The 19,541-nt window shown below is 46.4% G+C and overlaps 7 protein-coding genes across 7 annotated transcripts in view; 5 read left to right on the forward strand and 2 right to left on the reverse strand.

Moving 5' to 3' along the window:
• The window catches only part of LCP9604111_3127 (sterol desaturase family protein), a gene marked incomplete at both ends in the record, with an annotated part of 1,680 nt that extends 858 nt beyond the window's left edge, over nucleotides 1–822 (reverse strand). The window contains 4 exons of the mRNA XM_039070681.1: nucleotides 43–57; nucleotides 125–365; nucleotides 416–432; nucleotides 724–822. Coding sequence (XP_038931082.1) covers nucleotides 43–57; nucleotides 125–365; nucleotides 416–432; nucleotides 724–822 — 372 coding nt within the window. The remainder of the gene's footprint in view (nucleotides 1–42; nucleotides 58–124; nucleotides 366–415; nucleotides 433–723) is intronic.
• A 331-nt stretch (nucleotides 823–1,153) lies between these two features.
• Nucleotides 1,154–3,227, forward strand: LCP9604111_3128 (NCA2 family protein; the record flags this gene model as incomplete). The annotated part of the gene is made up of 4 exons (XM_039070682.1): nucleotides 1,154–1,170; nucleotides 1,226–2,749; nucleotides 2,803–2,928; nucleotides 2,990–3,227. 4 exons carry the CDS (start codon nucleotides 1,154–1,156, stop codon nucleotides 3,225–3,227), a joined length of 1,905 nt encoding a protein of 634 aa, XP_038931083.1.
• Nucleotides 3,228–3,952: 725 nt separating this feature from the next.
• srgA (Rab family GTPase srgA) lies at nucleotides 3,953–4,700 on the forward strand (the record flags this gene model as incomplete). Its single annotated transcript, XM_039070683.1, has 3 exons — nucleotides 3,953–3,982; nucleotides 4,055–4,322; nucleotides 4,378–4,700. 3 exons carry the CDS (start codon nucleotides 3,953–3,955, stop codon nucleotides 4,698–4,700), a joined length of 621 nt encoding a protein of 206 aa, XP_038931084.1.
• A 665-nt stretch (nucleotides 4,701–5,365) lies between these two features.
• LCP9604111_3130 (putative AAA family ATPase) lies at nucleotides 5,366–7,688 on the forward strand (the record flags this gene model as incomplete). Its single annotated transcript, XM_039070685.1, has 2 exons — nucleotides 5,366–6,898; nucleotides 6,966–7,688. The coding sequence occupies 2 exons, from the start codon at nucleotides 5,366–5,368 to the stop codon at nucleotides 7,686–7,688; spliced, it is 2,256 nt and encodes a 751-aa protein (XP_038931085.1).
• A 327-nt stretch (nucleotides 7,689–8,015) lies between these two features.
• LCP9604111_3131 (RNA-binding protein with serine-rich domain 1) lies at nucleotides 8,016–9,039 on the forward strand (the record flags this gene model as incomplete). Its single annotated transcript, XM_039070686.1, has 3 exons — nucleotides 8,016–8,306; nucleotides 8,405–8,510; nucleotides 8,570–9,039. 3 exons carry the CDS (start codon nucleotides 8,016–8,018, stop codon nucleotides 9,037–9,039), a joined length of 867 nt encoding a protein of 288 aa, XP_038931086.1.
• Nucleotides 9,040–9,360: 321 nt separating this feature from the next.
• atrA (protein kinase MEC1) lies at nucleotides 9,361–18,157 on the reverse strand (the record flags this gene model as incomplete). Its single annotated transcript, XM_039070687.1, has 25 exons — nucleotides 9,361–9,552; nucleotides 9,616–9,734; nucleotides 9,789–9,961; nucleotides 10,062–10,184; nucleotides 10,235–10,323; nucleotides 10,378–10,502; nucleotides 10,554–10,751; nucleotides 10,801–11,092; nucleotides 11,141–11,335; nucleotides 11,385–11,484; nucleotides 11,552–11,713; nucleotides 11,767–11,859; nucleotides 11,911–12,008; nucleotides 12,055–12,361; nucleotides 12,414–12,882; nucleotides 12,942–13,482; nucleotides 13,546–14,775; nucleotides 14,827–15,072; nucleotides 15,124–15,603; nucleotides 15,686–15,782; nucleotides 15,840–15,992; nucleotides 16,048–16,446; nucleotides 16,504–16,802; nucleotides 16,858–17,522; nucleotides 17,578–18,157. 25 exons carry the CDS (start codon nucleotides 18,155–18,157, stop codon nucleotides 9,361–9,363), a joined length of 7,425 nt encoding a protein of 2,474 aa, XP_038931087.1.
• Nucleotides 18,158–18,772: 615 nt separating this feature from the next.
• On the forward strand, nucleotides 18,773–19,526 carry LCP9604111_3133 (nucleoside deaminase; the record flags this gene model as incomplete). The annotated part of the gene is made up of 5 exons (XM_039070688.1): nucleotides 18,773–18,820; nucleotides 18,873–18,977; nucleotides 19,026–19,234; nucleotides 19,291–19,388; nucleotides 19,444–19,526. The coding sequence occupies 5 exons, from the start codon at nucleotides 18,773–18,775 to the stop codon at nucleotides 19,524–19,526; spliced, it is 543 nt and encodes a 180-aa protein (XP_038931088.1).
• Nucleotides 19,527–19,541: the final 15 nt, after the last annotated feature.

Here is a 19,541-nt window from a genome sequence, read left to right on the forward strand (position 1 = left end):
ACTCAATCTCACGAACTTGGCGCAATCCCATTGTTCCCGTACCGATGTATTCTTTTTCTGCATATTATTAGAGGGGCCCCACCTGCTGTTTTAAAAAAAAAAAAAAAAAAGAAATTCTACTTACACCTTGAATCTTGTAGCGGTTGAACATGGCGAATGTGTCGATGAAAATCCAGGGTAGTGAGCGACCGAAGTAGACCAGTTCATGCATGACGAATGACATGATTCCAGTGGCCAGGACATCGTTCTGCATCCAAGCATACCAGGCTGCCCACAACCTCTCTGCCACATTCAGGTTGGCATTGTATTTGCCAATCTCTTCGAACTGGCCCCAGTATGTCCCCGAGGACAAGACTGTTGAATTCCTATATGGGATGTTAGATACTATGACAGGTCGAGGATGTGAGCATCCTACATTGCAAAGGTTGTTCTCTTTTTCAGAAAGTAAAGAGAAGCCCGAAGTCAGAAGGCAGAAGTCAGAAGGCAGAAGGCAGGAGGCAGAAGTCAGAGGCCAGCAGTCAGAAAGAATAAAGGGGAAGGTAGACGTGAAACCAAAGCCAGAGCGTGATTCTATGTAAGGTTATAAAGAAAAAAAGGGATAATCAAGAAGATCAAGGACAGTCCAATCCCGACGTGGCGAGATCAACTTTTCCGCCCCCCCTGAACGTAGGGGTAAGGCCACTGGCAAGCCGATCCCCATCCGAGATCACCCCACCTGCATACAATCCGGTAATGCGGATTTCGCTGCGTTTTGTTTGGTTGAAAGAACACGGTGACTCCAGCCAAAAATCCAGACCCCTTACTAAGACTGTTTCTAGACATCTTACGATCATTTTGTTTGAGATTTTGGCTTTAGAGTAAATTTAAAGTAAATAGAGTAGTTTGTCACTCCGCACGATAGGCTCAGAAATAAAAGTGTAGTTTGCATAGTTTGTATGTTTGCACAGTTTGCATGCTTGCCCACATATATTCGTGTTTATATGTTTGCATGTTTGCATAGTTTGCATGCTTGCCCACATATCTTCGTGTTTATATGTTTGTATGTTTGTATATGACGACATCCCTTAATCCTTCAACTTGTTCATCTCCATACCCAGGTACGATGGTCAGCTTTCGAGGGTAGCTGCACCTCAACGCATTGAAAGATTCTGGGATGTCTGTTATACAAGAGTGAGTGTGATATAATTCCTGAAAACCACCTTGTACTCAAATTACTTTCCCACAGAACCGTCTGTGGTGTCAACACTCAGCTTGATCGCCTTCAGCAACAGATCTCAAGCCCACAGAGATTGGAAGCCACAGATATATCCATTGAATCTCTTGAGTCAATTGGCCAATTGCAAGATCTCATCAACTCCATTTCAGTGACTTCCAAGACCCAATCCCTTCTACCTCCTAGTCGGTTGGCAGATTTACTCTCGGGTACTTTCTCTCGCCTCCAAGTACAGACCACTCTCCATGAAGAGAATAGTGCCCAACTCTCGGACCATGTATGGATAGCAGCCGCAAAGGCTGCCGTTCAGGCATCAGGACTGGTCATGAACAGCCTCCTGGATCAAACACTTCAACTGCACGATGAGACCTATTACTGGGGTGAGATGCTGGGGTCTATCTGGTATAGCGGTCTGTATACAGTCCAGACATCACCAGGGCAATTCTACCGCTGGACGAAGGATGCATGCGTCGCTCAAATGTATCAAGAAGCCCCGTCCATCACTGCCAGCTGGTTTCGATTCTACCAGATTGCCCGCCAAAGTGCCTGGAAACTTGGAGGACACTCCATTCGCGCTCATTTGCTATCCCCAATTAGATCATCCCGGGCAGAAATGCGCCAGAAACGAGATTTGCTCCTGAAAATGAAAGACCTCCATACTAGCAGCCTGGGCCTTCTAATGGAAGGATGGCATCTTTTCGAAGCAAGTGACTCCGCGACTTTGAACCCGGGGACTATCAACCCCCAATGGCGTACTGCCGTTCACAGAGCAGTGGCTCTGATTGAAGCCATTTATCGTCATATAGCACTTGAGCCTAGCACTCACGAATTGGAACAGGGAGTATTCGCTACCCTGGAGAGGGATATCGACGTCACTAAAATCCACACACAAGGGGATAATTCCGTGCATGAACCTTTGGACTTGATCGAGCGACTTGTGCATGTTCTTCGAGAGGAGTTACCAAACCATACCACTTCAATGTCACTATTTATTCATCGTCACGGGCGCCCTTCATGCATAGTCCGTTATTGGCTACCTGTATCAGCCGCTCTTCTTTCAGGAAGTGCATCAATGAGGTTTTTGGCCAATCGACAAGAGGAAATCATCCAGTGGATTGTTGATATCGGTTCCACCACTGTCGATTTCTGGGGCAATTGGGTTGTGCATCCCGTCCGAAAACTCATTGGGACGATCAGACATGACGAAAAAAGCGAGATTGCAATAATGAGCAAGAATAGCCTGCTGGCTGATCGAGCGAGTCTAGAGAGAATGGTAGTGGACTTTGTCCGCGATCGCCCGGATCTTTACCAGGGTGTGGTGGCGGATACCACCACCATCATTAATTCTGTCAAGGAGGGTGATTTGACTCCCGTTCTCAAAGCATATGAAAGGGACCTGCGGTCGCCATTCGTTGGAACCGTTAGAGGCGACCTCGTCCGTGCCCTTTTGATCCAGATCCAGAAGACCAAGGTCGATGTGGAAATTGCCATCAGTGGTATTGATGCTTTGCTGAAGAGTCAGGAGCTTGTATTTGGGTATGTCAGATCCCCTCCCCCCTATGCTTTTTTCAATCGTTAATATCTTTTAGATTTGTGGGGTTGACTCCTGGGATTTTGGTTTCCTTTGCAACTATGAGGTGGCTGGGTGGTCTTCTCGGCAGCCGACGAGGTTTGCGAAAGGGCAAGCAGCGACATGAGCTAAGACGTGGATTGCGGTATGATGCTATCAAACTTGTGTATAATCTCACAAGGCTAATTCTAGTACTTTATATGCAGGAATGTGGCTCGCATTTTGACTTCTTCTGCGGTTCTATCAAACGGGACTGTCGCTTACAAGGACGCCGGGCAATTGATATGTGAGGCAGAGGCTCTCCTTCAGCATGTTAAGATGATTTCTGGAAGCATGCAGTACGAAGAGTTCCGAGAAGACATCCAGGATCTCTTGAATGTTCAGAATGGAGTGGACAAGCAACTTCGCGTAATCGAAAGGATGAGATGGGCATATTTCCAGTAGGTTGGCTACATGTATTTTGCTATACTACGTATCAACATACAACTAAGTATCAGATATGTAGTTATGCAAATAATTCATGTTTTCTATACAGTTGCTGTCTTAAGAGTTGGGAGCCCAGAAATGTACAAAAACATACCATTGCATTATATTCGAGACTTGGATTGATATATGTGTTTTTTACCAATAAGCAGGACCTATGTATATACATTTTCTAAATTATATACCAGTGTATGCCAATATGTCCACTGTCAGCCTTGGAAGTTAGTTTACTACCACCGGGCATGATGCTGCTTACATAACATACCGAGATCCTCCTTACCGTACCGTCATCACCTCCACTCCGTAGGTGGTGCATCGTTCTACCTCCTTTCCCATAAAACACTCAAAAATCTTTACTCCTGTATGCTTGGTCGTGGATCACTGCTTGAAGTCTACAATCCTTTCATATCCCTGTCCTTTGATCAGATTGGGCAGATCGGTTCCAGCATTTTACGAAGCTCCTGATAAGTACTCGTGAAGTGAAAACCATCAACCTAAACCACTTGATCGGATTCATCCTGCAACGACTACTCCCACTTTACATCCTAAATCATTTGATCAAAACCAATACCCCTTGTCACCCGACTTGACAAATCTCCGGACCACCTCGGTCTCCTATCCATCATCCACGGTGCTACTACTAGCTTTGGCGCTTAATTTCCACTGAAGTATTGCCATAATCGATAATGGCTGGCACACGGAATTATGATTTCCTGGTTAGTATTCATGGCCGTCCAAAATTCGACAAATTTCCCTATAAAGCCCCAACAATGTTAACTTTGTCATAGATTAAACTGTTGTTGATCGGGGACTCAGGCGTGGGTAAATCATGTTGTCTACTGCGATTCAGCGAAGACTCTTTCACTCCATCATTCATCACTACAATCGGGATTGACTTCAAAATTCGTACGATCGAGTTGGACGGCAAGAGAGTGAAGTTGCAGATCTGGGACACTGCAGGCCAGGAGCGCTTTCGCACCATCACGACGGCCTACTACCGAGGTGCCATGGGTATTCTGTTGGTCTACGACGTGACAGATGAACGATCATTCCAAAGTAAGACCCGCCCGCTCCCTCTCCCAATTATGTCTGACCTTTTTTCTTTCTTTAGACATTCGGACCTGGTTTTCAAACGTCGAGCAACATGCCAGTGAAGGTGTACACAAGATTCTCATCGGAAATAAGTGCGACTGGGAAGAAAAAAGGGCAGTTTCTATTGAGCAAGGCCAACAGCTCGCCGATGAACTCGGCATTCCCTTCCTGGAGGTTTCGGCCAAGAACAACATCAACATTGAGAAGGCGTTCTACAGCCTTGCATCGGATATCAAGAAAGGGATGGACACTTCCAAGACCGAACAATCTGGTTCCCAGGGCGTCAATATAGACCAGCAAGGCTCCGGTCCGAATGGCAATTCTGGGGGCAAGTGTTGTTAGTTGTTGTATCACTACTCTTTGTCTTTTGCCCATGATCTCCCCCGTCGCCGTGTTTTAAGCTACCACATGTTTCTTATTTCCCCCCGCGCTTTCTTCTTTTCCGTCGATATCTCGTTTTTGTTTTACTCGCTACATTATCATGTGCCAAGATCTGAATGTCCAAGTTTTATGCCTGAAGAGTTGGCGCCTATGGACATTCGAGTATCATACAAACTTGTCCATATCCTGTGATACCTTGACGTAGTTTGTATACTTTTCTACCCGATTCTATAATACATTGTAGGTACATTGTAGGTATAATGTAGCTTGAACCGGACGACCCACTTTTCTTGAATCTTTCCATTATTTTTTTTTTTCCCTCTTTCTCTTTTCTCCCTTGGATAATCTTCTTTATAGTTACTTCATCTCGAAGTTCATGAATAGACCCAAGATTGAAGTCTTTATCACACAATTGGGACAATCTCGTTCAATCCCACTGTTCCCCTCCCCCGAAGTTGCCCCTCCCCCACCAAAAAACCCGGAAGACTTTCTGTGCTGGGAGTCTTATACAGTAAAATCCGCCCATGTTCTCAGGATTTTAACATACCCGACATAGAAGAGAAACAGAGACAGAGAAAACACCAATCAACTTTTATTACAAACACATCAAGGTCCTTTCTCATATCATGTCTGACGCCCGCAGTTTCACTGCTCGTCCATTGTCAAAGCAGCAGGCACGCAAGGACTTCAAAGATGCATTCCGTGTCTATCTATCTTCCTCTTCGTTAGCTGCGCTAAGGCTTCAAACAGAGAGCATCTGCACGCTGAGGCAAGCCGATGGGCCGCCGCAGACTGCCATAGCATGGTATGCGTCAGAGAACATCCAGAGCACCGTCATGCAAATATCAAGGACACTGCAAGACTGCTATGACATCAAGATCGGAGAAAAAGTTTCTATCACCAGGGCTGAAGGTTCGCTAGAAAATATCGACCTAGTGACATTGGCGGACTGTTCAGATCCCGAGAAAATTGCCAAACATGGCTCAATTTCAGAAAGTGACAGATCCCACTGGGAATGGGCCTTGGATGAAAAGCTTCTCCGATGCGGGTGTTTGACGACGGGCTTGACTTTTGAGCTGGAGCTCAAGGGCCAACCTAGGAGTTTTCGAGTGGTTAACATTCATTCACAGAACCCTCACTCTCGTCATACACTTTTTCAATTCACAGAGGCTTCGAAGGTTTCCCTTGGCCCAGTCATAGAAAGAAAAGAAGAAAAGTCCTCAGACATAGCCGTGCAATCCACTGGTCTTGGAGGCCTATCTCGCCAAATTGACGACATCAATGAATGCTTGTCTGATTTTAACATTGATCTGCGGAAGCCAGCAATGCCATCATTCTATGAGAACAGCAGAGGGATTTTACTCTATGGACCAAAGGGGACTGGAAAAACAAGTCTTCTGGAACAGATCGAAAAGGCCGGCTGGAAGCAAACATTCAAAATTGGCATGTCAACTTTGGGGAGAAGTGTCAATGAGGGCGAGGTTAAGCTGCGCAATATCTTTCAGGAGGCGGCTCGCTCTAACCCCAGTGTCATCATTATCGACCAGTTGGAATTTATTGCCCCTAAGCGAACCTCGGTTGAATCTCAGTCCCTTGCGTCTGTCCTTTGCGAGAATTTAGATGCTATCCGAAATAAATCGATTCTCGTGGTAGCCGCAACAAGAAATCCCAATCAAGTCGATGACGCCCTCAGAACGCCTCATCGACTTGGAACAGAAATTGAGATACAAGTCCCTACCGCTCAGGACCGAGCTGAAATACTACATGCCATTCGAGGACCAGTATCTGCCGGTTTGACCGACGAGCTAGTAGAGATACTAGCAGAAAAGACACACGGATACGTTGGAGCTGACCTTTTTGCCCTCCTGCAATTGGTCTGTCGCAAAGCCCGACAACGACAACTGTTGGACAAAAGCTCCACAGCCATATCGACCAGCCCGATCGACCAGTATAGCTCGCTCCATGGAGGTTCCAGCGATGATGAATTGGCCATCTCATTGGAGATACAAGAAACAGATATCTTGCTTTCCCTGCAGGAAATCCGTCCCACGGCCATGCGGGAAGTATTCTTGGAAACTCCAAAGGTGAGATGGTCGGACATTGGTGGACAGCATGATATTAAAAAGCGCCTCCAGCAAGCCGTTGAGCGACCCCTGAAGGTGAGATTTATATTCGAATACCTGAAAACCCTTGCCTTCAAGACTAATTTCCCCTTTCAACCCTTAGTATCCTCAACGGATGCGCAGACTTAACGTGAACAGTAAAAAGGGTGTTCTACTTTATGGGCCTCCAGGTTGTTCCAAGACACTGACAGTCAAAGCCCTAGCCACAGAGGCCGGATTGAATTTCCTGGCAGTCAAGGGCGCAGAGATTCTCAGCATGTACGTTGGAGAGTCTGAGCGATCATTGAGAGAGATCTTCAGAAAGGCCCGAGCAGCACGACCAAGTATCATATTCTTTGATGAGATTGATGCCATTGCTGCTCGACGAAGCAGTACTTCGGGAGGTGTCAATGTTCTTACGACTTTGCTAAACGAAATGGACGGTATTGAGGAGCTCCGAAACGTGTTGGTCATTGCTGCAACAAACAAGCCCGATGTCTTGGACCCTGCATTGATGCGACCAGGGAGATTGGACAATATTCTTTACATTGGCCCTCCCGACTTTGAGGCGCGTAGGGAAATCCTGCGCATCTGGACCAAGAAGTCTGTGGTGAACCCAGATGTCGACTTGGATAATCTGGCATCTCTGACCGAGGGCTATTCTGGTGCCGAGATTGTGAGCATCTGTGAAACTGCAGGAGATGCAGCACTCGATGAGGAGGAGGAAACTCAGCAGGAGCAAGACGTGCAGTGGAAGCATTTCCAATATGCACTGGGACAAGTGCGGCGGCAAATCACGGATACTGTCATCCAAGAGTATGAGAGATGGAGAGAGGGCTATAGGTAAATACCTACATATGTAGACTTTACTGTATAATAAGAGCTATAAGTCCTTGAAGCCATTTAAAGAAAGGTGAAGTGAGTTGAAGTTCGTATAAAGTGTCCCTAGGTGATTACCGAATCAAGTTAGTGCCAAAATGCATAACATCCCTTCCCTCAAACCTCCTCTCTTCTCTTTTCTCTCTCTTGGCATAATATCCTAAGTTCTTCCTTTTTATCTCTTTCGACTTTCATATTCCAATTCTCCATTACCTAGCTACTTCCTCTACATATCCAATTTGTACCACTTGAAGCCCTGTGATCCATTTAGCGCGCCGTGCGCTAAATCTTCAACATGTCCTCGAGATCAGCTCGTGGACAATCACCTCTCCGTTCACCAGAACAGGACCAAGCACGGTCCCGTTCTTTACATCGTTCTAAACCTCGAAGTGAGAGCCCATCCCGAAGCCTCACACGAAGTCCATCACAAGGACGTCACGATCGCTATCGTTCAAGAACCCGATCCCGATCCCCGTCTCGTGGCAGAACCCGATCTCGCAGTCCCAGCCGAGCTGGTCGCCGTCACAATAGCCGGAGCGAAAGCCGCTCAATTACACCCAACGCTAGCCCTCCGAGAAGTTCTAAGGTAAGTGCCAGTCTGTTCCTGCTGTGATATAGCTGTCTCCCCCCCATGGCGGAACCATATCTATGAAACTAAAAGCTGATTTCCCTTTTTCTTAACAGATCGTGGTAGAAAAATTGACAAAGAATGTCACAGAAAATCACATTCGAGAGATATTCGGGGGTTTTGGAGAGATAGAGTACCTCGATCTTCCAATCAACAAAGCTTGTAAGACTCGCTTTTTGACTCGCGATTCCAGATTCATATGTCTCCTAACACTCTTACAGTCATGACAAATAGGGGAACTGCGTATATCATTTATTACGACCCCGCTGATGCGGAGGCAGCCATTGCCCACATGCACGAGGCTCAGCTTGACGGGGCCATCCTAAATGTCTCAATCGTTCTTCCTCGCCGTAAATTCTCACGCTCGCCACCCCCTGCGTCGAATCGAGTGAATGGCGGCCGCCCCAGATACGGCAGAGTCCCATATGCAGGCCCATCATCACCCAGACGGCACGGAGGCGGTCGACCTACAGACCGCCATGACATTTATAGGCCCAAGACTGCATCAAGATCACGATCTCCTGTTCGTTCTCGGTCATACTCCTCTAGATCTCGCTCACCGGCGCTGCGCAGAGGTAGTCCCCGTACAGAATCGCGACATCACCGGCGCCGGAGCCCAAGCTACAGCAGCTATGGTTACAGCAGTCGAAGTCGCAGTCCAAACCGGAACCGAGGGCACAATCGAAAGTAAACAGCGAGAGTTTTGCGGTACCGTTCCTTGTTGTGTATCGGTTCAACTCTAGCGGGGGATTACGTTTGATCTTTGGTGCCGGCAACCGAATTCTATCGCAAGATATCCAGAGTAGCTAGTTCTACGCAATAGTTAACAAATTCCACTGCCACTTTGAAATGTAAGGATTACAGGATTTCTCTAGGTAGTCAGTATGTATAATAGGATATACCACTAGTTAAGTAATATATGATAGAAGCAAAGAAACAGGGGAGGATGGTAGGACTACAATTTTGTATGCATGACTTGGATGGAATGTATCACCTCCAATAAGAGAAATCATCAGAAAAACGAACACCATCCGATGTACATTGACGCCAGTTTTTTCTTATCCGTTGCTTGTATGATCAATTCATCCACCTGACCATCCACCGAAAGTGCAATGGGCTGCTTAGACATGAAGCCGCGGAGTTTGTTTCGAACATCTTCCAAAACGCCAGCCGGTGTGTCCGGGACATTTACATGGGTGCGCCGCTAGGATAAAGAGAGACTTGTTAGGAGGTTGCTTGCTGGGAACCGGTGTTGAAATGTACTCACTCTCTTCCCAATAAAATCAGTTGTTGGATCATGCAAAAACGTCTCGAGTACAGTCATCAAGGCATCCTCATTTTGTCGCAGCAGGCTAAGTGTAATCTCACAAGTCCTTCTGAAGGGACCTATACCTTGGAGATTAGCGTAGGAGTAAAACTCGAGGATATCTTCAAACTAACCATTGTACCCGTAAGCGCCAAAGGCATCAACCATGTTATGAGTCAATCGGAATGGTACCACCTCGGGCTTTTCGAACGTATGACCCTTGTCAAAGAGACAGTTAAAATCAACATGTAGGAGGCCGCCTGTTCCTTCTTCGAATGAAAGGTTCTCGCCATGTCGATCGCCCAGACTTGTGTAGAAAAGAAAACTGGTTAGCGCGATGGAACTCTAGGGCATTAGGCGAAAGCAGATGGAGGGCCCTCAAAACATTAAATGGCGAGAGAACATACCCAAGAACATATCCCACCATTGACATCACAGCAGAAGACCGTGTATACCTTAGTCTCGCTGTGAACCAAGACTCTGTCTCAGGAAACATTTCGATGAACCATTCATGAAGGACCGGCGGGAGCCTGCAACTGTCAGTACGCTGGACTCATGGGTGATTGAACGGAAGATTTACTTGGCCAGAATGTTAGTAGTGAATAAGGGCAACTTTGCGAAGGTTCGATCAGCGCAGATTTCGTTCAAATCATCCCTGATCTCGTGGAACTATTGCATACATTAATACCACAGTCCGAGTATTGTGTTAGATGTGGTACCCACGTTCGGTTGAATGCCTCTTTCTCGTAGCAACTTGATGATGATATCTCTCATTGTGCGGAGATTATCAACCCATTCAATGAGACCACATTCCTCATTCAGAGGTGTCACAGCGTATGTCTTGATGTCTGTTGGCGGGTTAGCCTTTGTAATTGCCCAAAGTTCATCAAATCACTTACACATGCGCCGCTTACTTGATTCAACGTCTCTTTTTAGGAACCGGTTGATCATGTTGTTGAATTCCATGAGACGTTGATCCTTGCGTAGATCATCTTTTGGTTTGCAAAGTGCGTTATAGATCTTCCCATCAGATCCTCGTAGGCTGATCTTGCGTGGCTTTTGAAGCGAGCTCAAAATCTGTGCTTCATCCAAAACAGCTAATTTCGGTTAGTTTGTCTCCGCGAGAATAGGTAGCTAATAACGTACCCTCAATGGTTGTTGGATCCCGAGGAAAGGCCCTGAAACCTTTAATATATTCGGTGTTCTGACTAGCAGGGAGACTTGGGATCAACATTGCCTGGAAAGGGACCACTAATCGGCATGGCGCAACTTTATGATTAAACCCTAGATTACGGCCGAGTTGGACTCGAGATGACTTTTCCTCCACAGGAGCAAGGCAGAGTTGGAGTAGTTCCTCTGAGAACTTTGTACCTTCAGTGATCATGCGATGGATTTCTGACGCTGTTGATGATTCCCCCTTTGACTTGCTACCGTAGTCCTGAACAAGTTAGTCTCTCATAATCTGTTTCAGGCGGACGACACGTACTATGATCTTCTGTAGGCAATTATAACCCCTTTTAGTTCGTTCTTTATTGGAGGACTTGATAACGGCAAGAACTGTCCAGAGACCTTGCTGTGGGAAATTATGAACAGCCTTTGCCACAATCCGTGTCAACAGATCATAGACTGTGATGTTAGGGTGACAGATTCTGGCAACCACTTGTGGTAGGATTGTGAACAGCTACAACTGTTAGCTAGCTATCCGGGAAAATCACATTTCGTAAACTCACCAGAGCCGCTTGCAAGCGTTTGTCGATGAACTTCTTCAGTTGCGCATGCATCTCACCGAGGCTCTTCTTGCGTTGCGCTTGTGTATGCCTCTGAAATTCCCTAGTGTGTGATGAATCCGTCATTAGCAAACATTTACCAATGGCCACACCACGAAACTCTTTCTTACTCGTTATCGCCTCTCTTCGGGTCAATGGGCTGTTCAACAATCGAGGCATGTTCAAGCCAAAGGGTCAGAAGTTTTGGTAGAGTCTGGAAGACATATTTGGTCCCATATGTTAGCGAGCGAAGGTAATTGTCAATGACAAGTTTTGTGGCTTCTCCACTCAAGCTGTGTAATATTGGTTAGTCTCAGGTAGGGAGTAGCAGGTCTGATCAACTGACTATATCTGAGCTTCCTTTCCCATAGGCTTCGCTTTCTCGGACTCTAAAATTTTGTTGTAATGCTTCCCTAGGTAATAGTGTGCCCTTTCCCACCTGTTTATCCATCAGAAAAGACCATGTTAAAGCGGCAGTAATCTAACTTACTTCGGATACAGCTTGATAGCCTCTCGATATCTCTGAACAATGGCCTGAGAGTGGGTCTGGCCAGCCCTGTCTGTCCATTTGGCTAGCATCAGATGAGCCTAGACGCGTTAGTATTCTAGTCCATGTGAACTGTATGCAACTTACGAGAGCAGTAGACTCATTTTGATTCTGCCCACGACCAGAGAGAAACGACATGGCTTCAATTTCGACTGAAGAAGATATATTCGGCGTAACTTCGTTGGCCGAAATCGCACCCTCTAGAGTCTGAATGGCTTTTCGATGGTGTCCATCCTTCCAAAGGAGTCGCGCGTGCTCTATGGAAGCCGACCTGTCTTTCAACCGTGCTGCATTGAGCATCGAGTGATACGCTTGACTGTTGAAGTTGCCTTTCCTTGAAAGACGAGCACTGGTGAGCCACGCAGCGGATATATCAGAATCCGCAAACTCGCCCCTGTATTCCAATTTTAGCTATCTATTTCGTGTTTTGTAGGCTACGAACTCACGCTAGCTCCATTGTGGCTCGTCTTAATCCCAATAGGTATTGTTTATCGGAAAGGTAGCCACCCAAAACATCCAACCGTCGGTCTAGGGCACCCAGCAAGCCCGAGCGTGATTGACCTGATTGTGCTTTGGCAATGGATTCGACCTCTGACAAAGCATGTAACCGAAGCATGTCATTATGGCATGCTTGTAGTGAGGCAACCGAATTTGTGGTCAGTGACCGGGCAACGTTGAGCCTGAGCTCGTTGATTTTATCAGTAAATGACTCGTCTTTCTTTTGACGAAGAGCATCAAGAGCCAAGCCTATTCCAACATTGAACTCTTCAGTGCCTTGTTTGGCACGAAGGTCAAGATATCCCTCTAGCTTGTCCCATCTGCTCATTATCCACGAAGCTTCAACCGCGAAGGGCAGGAACCGTGAAGCCGCCGACTCATTTTCTTTGAGAACCTCGAAACGAGTGAGAACAGCATCTAGATAATGGTGAGCAAGAAGACAGAGCATGTAAAAACTATCTCATGTTTGATCTTACCTTGTTGGCCAGATTCTTTGAGACAGGTCACAAGATTCCATTGCGCATCGACGTTGTCAGGTTCCTTCTCGAGTTGTAGCTCGTACCAACTCTGCGCCGTGGCCCATCTCCCAGCTTTCCGGTGCTCAAGGATCTGCTGGTCGATGTCTAGTGCGGACAAGTGGCTTGAAATACCCTCAATTCCATCGGGTTCATCAATCTGGCTATAGATGTCTTGTAATCTTTGGTATAGAGGCTCGAGGCTGGATCTCTCTTGTGATTCCCCGTGAACCTTGGATTTTCGAATGTACTGTTCCCAATGGAAAAGTGCCTTGGAGAATGATTTACATTCAACAGCTCGCTTAGAGATGATCTCGGGCGGTATTGAGGACAAGAGATTTTCGACAGACTTGATCTGCGATGAGTATTTGTCAATGAGCGTGTCACGGTTTCGACCTTTATGGGAACGACTCGTATGGTTGGAATTGTGATTGAGGCCATTTAAATGCTTTTTCTTCCCTTGTAACCATCGAGACAGATAGTCTAGCACTTCAAAGACGCTCTATCGAAGAAAGGGAAATCGTCAGTACTGGGAAAATCAGTGAAATTCCACGAGGATTCTGACCTGGCTACTGCTCAAAATTGTCTCGCGAGCATTGTTGTTTGTCTCCGGAATGGGATGTGAAAGAACACTCATCAATTCGTCTTGAAGATTTTGTTGTTCTTGTTCAGTCCCTCCCACGATACGGTTCAGGACTGTAAATGGTAAAAGGAACGAAGAGATGGAAATATCTTGACCCTTCACAACACGACTCGATATTGAAAAGACCATTTTTGCGTTGTCTCCATTCCCAGTTTGTAGAAGATCTTGCACCAGCGTTCGAAGCCACTCACTGTGAGTCAATCTAGGGGAAAAGAGCGGATAGTTAACCTCAGTATGATTGGCCACAACAGTGACTGTATAGGTAGATGTGAGAAATGGCGTAAGAGTGTTGCGAATACTTTCCGGAAGCTCCATCCAGCGTTGGTATTTCTCATCGCCTTGCAAATCGCGAGAGCGTTGGGTCATTACCGCATTCAGTTTGCAAAATTTGAGCAGGCCTTGCATGGCCCATGCCAGAAAACCCTGGGCCCTAGTATTGGAAGCAGACAAGAATGCATCAACCAAAACATGCTGGAGGAAGAAAAGAATAAATGCGACCGTTTCTTCCATTCTGTCAAAGTTGGACAAGACAAGTATATCCTTCTTCTCTTTGATGGTTTCGACTCGGTTTGGATCGAGGCAGCCCACAAGCCCTAGGCACCGAGCTGACAATAAAGTAATGCTGTCTGATGTGGTACTGAACTTGACACAACAGTCCAACAATGACCTAGTTAACTGAGCAATCACAGGGTCTGGTTGTTCACTCAGAACAGAGTCATGGAGAAATTCTTCATTTGCTGACAGAAAAGGGGACAACTCCATTAGAGCTTGTTCAACAACGGTGGCATTTTCGCTCTGGCAGCGACGAATTAACGCCAGAAACTGGCTTCGAACGTCCATTTGGGCTCTCATGTCATTAATTTTGGCATCAAAGACAGCCATCTCAGGAATGGATGCAAGGGAGGGCATGGTGTTGAATGTATCTCGTACAAGACTCGAATGATTCGTCAGAATATGATCGATGAGTTGACATGCGCGGTTCCTGCTCTCGTCGGTCAGTTTATCCCAATATCTGATCACAATCGCTAGCGTTTGATCAATTATTGGCTCAAGGTCCTCTTCGCTAAGAGAACTTATCAACGTCTTCCACGCGGAGAATGCATAATCACACAGTTCCTCGATCTCCAGCGCAGATCGAAGACACGCACAGACCTGAGATTTTTAGTACCTAAAATTGATTGATTCGCAAGGCTGAATACATACTTGAGGCAATGCACTGCTAACATGACCCTGGGCGATATTGATCATCTCTTCAATGGCTTTGATGTTTCTTCTCTTCTCTGCCAACGTTTGCCTCACTTGGAAGTCATTAATGGCATTCGCGAATTGTGTGATAATACCGAGAACGTGCTCCTCAATGAAGTGGCTTAGATCCGCTTTCTTTGATGAGCTTCCATGTGCAATCTTTCGCGGAACAAACGTAGCTAATCGATTCAGAGCTTGGTTGAACTGAAAACTCTCATTAGCGGTCCAGAAGGGGTGGGGGAAAAAAAGACATACCCTCTCTTTCTTTTGCTCGCCCGCATCGCCAAGGCTCTTCAGCAAGTCACAAGCAATGAGAATTGGCTCAATCCTCACCAACTCCGCCAAAGACCGACCCTTAAATGCGGGGTCTATGTCTGCTAGAAGAGACATGATCATACCCTCCGGGTTGTCTGATTTCTGAGATAGGAGGAAAGCAAGAATTGCAGCCAGGTTATTCTTCTCAGAGCAAACATCAAAAGCAGACTCGCCTTCATTGCGACTAGCCCCAATTCTGCAAATTATATCTCGTTTTCGTGTCAGAACTAGGTAGGGCAAGATATGGACTTCTGTCAAACGTAGGAAACCATCAACCTTCATGCCAAGCAAATCACATAGCTGTTCAGCCATATACGGGCGAGATTGGAGGTGCTTGACCACAGTCACCGATAGGGTCCTCCAGTAAGGCCGAAAGAGGCCAGCAGGTGTCAAGAATAATTGTTGGGCAAGTTTAGATAACTAAAATCAGAGGTGAGCTGTCACCATGTCTGTTGAAATGAAGAGCAAAAGTAATCAGAAGTATAATCTCGGGGGTACTCACCTCGTTATAAGCCACAGCGCAAATGTAGGGGTTTGGATGACCAAGGTACTCCAAGAGCCGAAGGAGAATGATGTTCTTCTCTTCATCTTCCGAGCCACTAGATACAAAAAATTGTGAGATGACATGATGATAATTTTAGGAAATAGAAACGCACATTGCTAGCCCACAGAGTGTTATGATACAAGCTTCCTGTAATGGCATATCATCTTTTCCGGAAAGATTTTTGAGCCACTCAAGCACAACAACGAAATTGGCCCGACGAATATCAGTTGATAAATTTGAGCGCACAAAAGCTACCACGGAATGTCTATATAATAGTCAGTATACAGTGCTAGTGTGCCTTCAAGGACTATGGAACGCACCCAGTTGCAACACGCAATTCTCTGATTGAGCTGCGGAGCGAGTGCAGACAGAATTCTCCGAAGTCAGAGTTTGGAATATGCATTTGATTGGAATTTGGGGCGTGCATAAGAATTCTTCTGAGTGCAATCATTGCAGATATCCGAGGACCAGGCGTGCGTGTAAGCCTGGGTAGGATGAAATTGAATAGTGACCATATCTCCTCGAATCCAGAATGCTCCTCATTTCCCGCATGACCATTCTGATATTGACCCATATCGCATGTTTGACAAAGAAGCGTGTCTCGTTTTATGACATGCGAGGACTTCCTCAAAAGCTGCCCTGCCGTTGCACAGCAGATTTTTCCTAGGATGTCCAATAGCTCGGTTTTTTTAGATTCGGACAGTTCCTCGTAAGATGCCCTTTTACACAAATAAATCAGCATTTCACACCTTGAGGGGTATCTGTTGTCCACTCACTGGATGGAGGTGCGTAGATCTGCCATCGTTTTGCCACAGTCAGATTGAAGAATCGCTGATATATTTCCCATAAGAAAAAAAAACAAGCCATGATTAGTAGGTCCTGCCTCTAGTCCTGGGAGACACAGCCGCTTCGATGCCCGGGCATATTCATTCGGCTCCGCTTGGTGTGAAACCCCGGCTCTCTGGAATGCCGTATCCGATTCCTCGTAAATTTCCCCTATTGACCCTTTAGGTGAGCACACAGTCAACGGTGGTACTGTATCTAGAAGCTGGGCATGCAAGGCCTGGAGAGAACTCTGATCTGGTATTAGCTCGGTGACCCACCTGTGCTAGACATGAGATAAAGCTTACCCAGAGACACGACTCAAGGGACTGGATGCTGGAATTGTCGTCTTTGACATTAGTTAACACTGGAAGCAGGGTCTCCCTCAATTGTTGTATCAGAGGCTGAGAAGATTTTGCGGTTTCTGTCAAATCGCGCAGGAAGCGACTTAGAATGACCTGAACAGAAGACAACTTTCCTATGTTCCCAAGGCTCAGAAAGCCACACAGGCATTGGGACCAAGTATAAGTCAGGCTCATGTTTGAGAGCAGTCCAGCCAAAGTCGATTCTGGTACACAGCAGCGATGCAAATGAGTCAAATATTGCAGAGGCACAATTGCATCTTCCGAGGTGAGTTGGGCTCCTTTCATTTGCAACCACTCGATAACAACCTGTCTAAGGCGATGGAAACCATTCAATACCCACGAGAAGTTTTGCCGGAGGATGAAATCATGATGTTTTACACAGGATTGCGTTTCGCCCTTCGGATTGAACGAATCAAGCAACCGAGAGGCTAGAGAGATTGTCTGCGGAAAGCCTCCAAGGGCCGTAATGCTCTTGAATAATCCAGGGGGGAGGCCTAGACTTTGAGTGTCCTCAATAAGCGATCCATTTGCGGCGGGTATCGACAACCCTCCAAGGCGTGTACCCCAGGAACTGCTACGTTGAAATGTTTCCAGAGAGCACAAAATATCTAGGGAATGTCAATTTGGCCCAAATTTTTACATCATCGGGGGCTAGAAACGGACCTGATGTGCAAGCACGCAAAAACGCAGCAACGGCGTAGCTTGCAGGCAATGGACGGACTCGCTTGAACTTAGAATTAGCTAGGCGCGCGCAAATAAGTTGAATCTTTTCCCGGACAATCTCGGAGGTCCAGGTGGTGGCGAGTCGGATCAGTCGTAGGATTAGCCAAGCGAATAAAGGAGCATGTGTGTCCTCACCCAGGATGATAGGGTCGGAGGGTTCCCACAGAGCTTGGGGGGCTTTCTCGATGCTGGCCTGAATAATATCTAAGCAGTCGAGGACTTGCCCTTCCAGATCTTGCTCTGATGTGCTCCCGTTTGGGCTAATCTCTAAGCCGGCCTTTAAGACAATGCATATGAGTTTGTTGACATCAGTGACACCTTCGTCAACGCGTAGTTGACTTTGTATCTCACTAAAGATTTCCTCGCGAAGCTGGGCGAATGTTTCCCGGGTTAAGTGTGATTCGTTTCCCTGGGTTGCAAGATGCGGTACGAAACGCGAAGCAAGGATCGACGAGGCAGGTTCAGCTCTCCAAGCGTTCCCAGGCGCGGTAGCCTGCTCATTATCTCCCTCGATTGCCATATGGGAGACACATGTTCATGGGACCAGGTTTAAAAAGTTCAATTTCTCGTGTTTACACAAATTCCGAGGCCGGGTTGTGTTCGTGTGGGTGTTTGAAGTGCGCAGATACGCGGAGAGAGTTGATATGTCGATTGACACCTGAGGCACCAAGTATCCACTACACGCACACACTCTGTAATATCAGAGCTTAGTTGTGATCATTGAATACCGGTTTGTAAATTCTATACATTAGCCTTATATCTATCAAGTCGAGTATAAAGGCCTGGGATGGTGTATGGTCGGGTCCTCTACATCGTGTATATTGTAGAAAATATAAAAGAATTAAATTCGAAAAAATTCGAAATCGAGACATTATGATCCAGGAAGTCTTAAGAGAGTTAAGAGAATTCCGGAGTATGTGAATTTCACATATCATGTTGGGCCTTGTGACTCAGAGAGTTAGTCAACCTCACTTTGAAATTTCAGGTACCACCACCACCTACTCCTTACCCTCTTCTAACATCACTTCCTAACTCTGAGATACCTCGCCAGTCACCGAAGTCAACTCAGATAAGTGCAACATATACAGAAAATATACATTTCGAATTGGCTATGGAGTTCAAGAGTGACTCCGTAATGGATGATTCGAGACATGGATATTTCATGAAGCAAGCCTTGTTGATGGTACGAAACTTCTTGATGCCGGGAAATCGAAAAATGCTCATTGAAAAACCAGGGCGAGAAGGCTCTCCAGTCAGGCGAGACACCCGTTGGTTGTGTTCTAGTGTACAACGACCAAATTGTGGGGGTTGGCATGAACGACACAAACAGATCCATGAATGTGGGTGGCTTCTAAAGATCCCATTAAATACCGCTGACCATCCCCAAGGGAACGAGACATGCCGAGTTTATAGCAATTGGAGAGATGCTCCAAAGCTACTCTAGGTCGGCATTGCAATATACTGATCTTTACGTTACGGTCGAACCCTGTGTGATGTGTGCTTCTGCCCTGAAGCAGTACCGCATCCGCAGTGTGTACTTTGGGTGCGCCAATGATCGATTTGGAGGCACTGGAGGTGTTCTTTCATTACATTCCGAGTCAGTACATCCCAAGAAACGCCGTCGACCGATTGTGCAGGGCTAATCGGATACAGCTCCTCAATTGACCCACCATACCCTGTCTACGGTGGGCTGTTCAAGACAGAAGCAATCATGTTGCTCCGTCGTTTTTATATACAGGAGAACGAAAAAGGTAGGAATTAGCACGCACATACCCCAACCTTGATTACCTGCTGATTACATTGCAGCTCCTAACCCCAGACCGAAAAAGAATCGAGAGCTGAATACTAGATTCGAAAATGGCAATGAAGAAGCGCCCCAAACCTGGTAGGCGGCAAGGATGAGA

This window comes from Penicillium roqueforti, assembly GCF_015533775.1.
Source record: "Penicillium roqueforti strain LCP96 04111 chromosome Unknown scaffold_04, whole genome shotgun sequence".
Classification (NCBI taxonomy): Eukaryota; Fungi; Ascomycota; class Eurotiomycetes; order Eurotiales; family Aspergillaceae; genus Penicillium; species Penicillium roqueforti.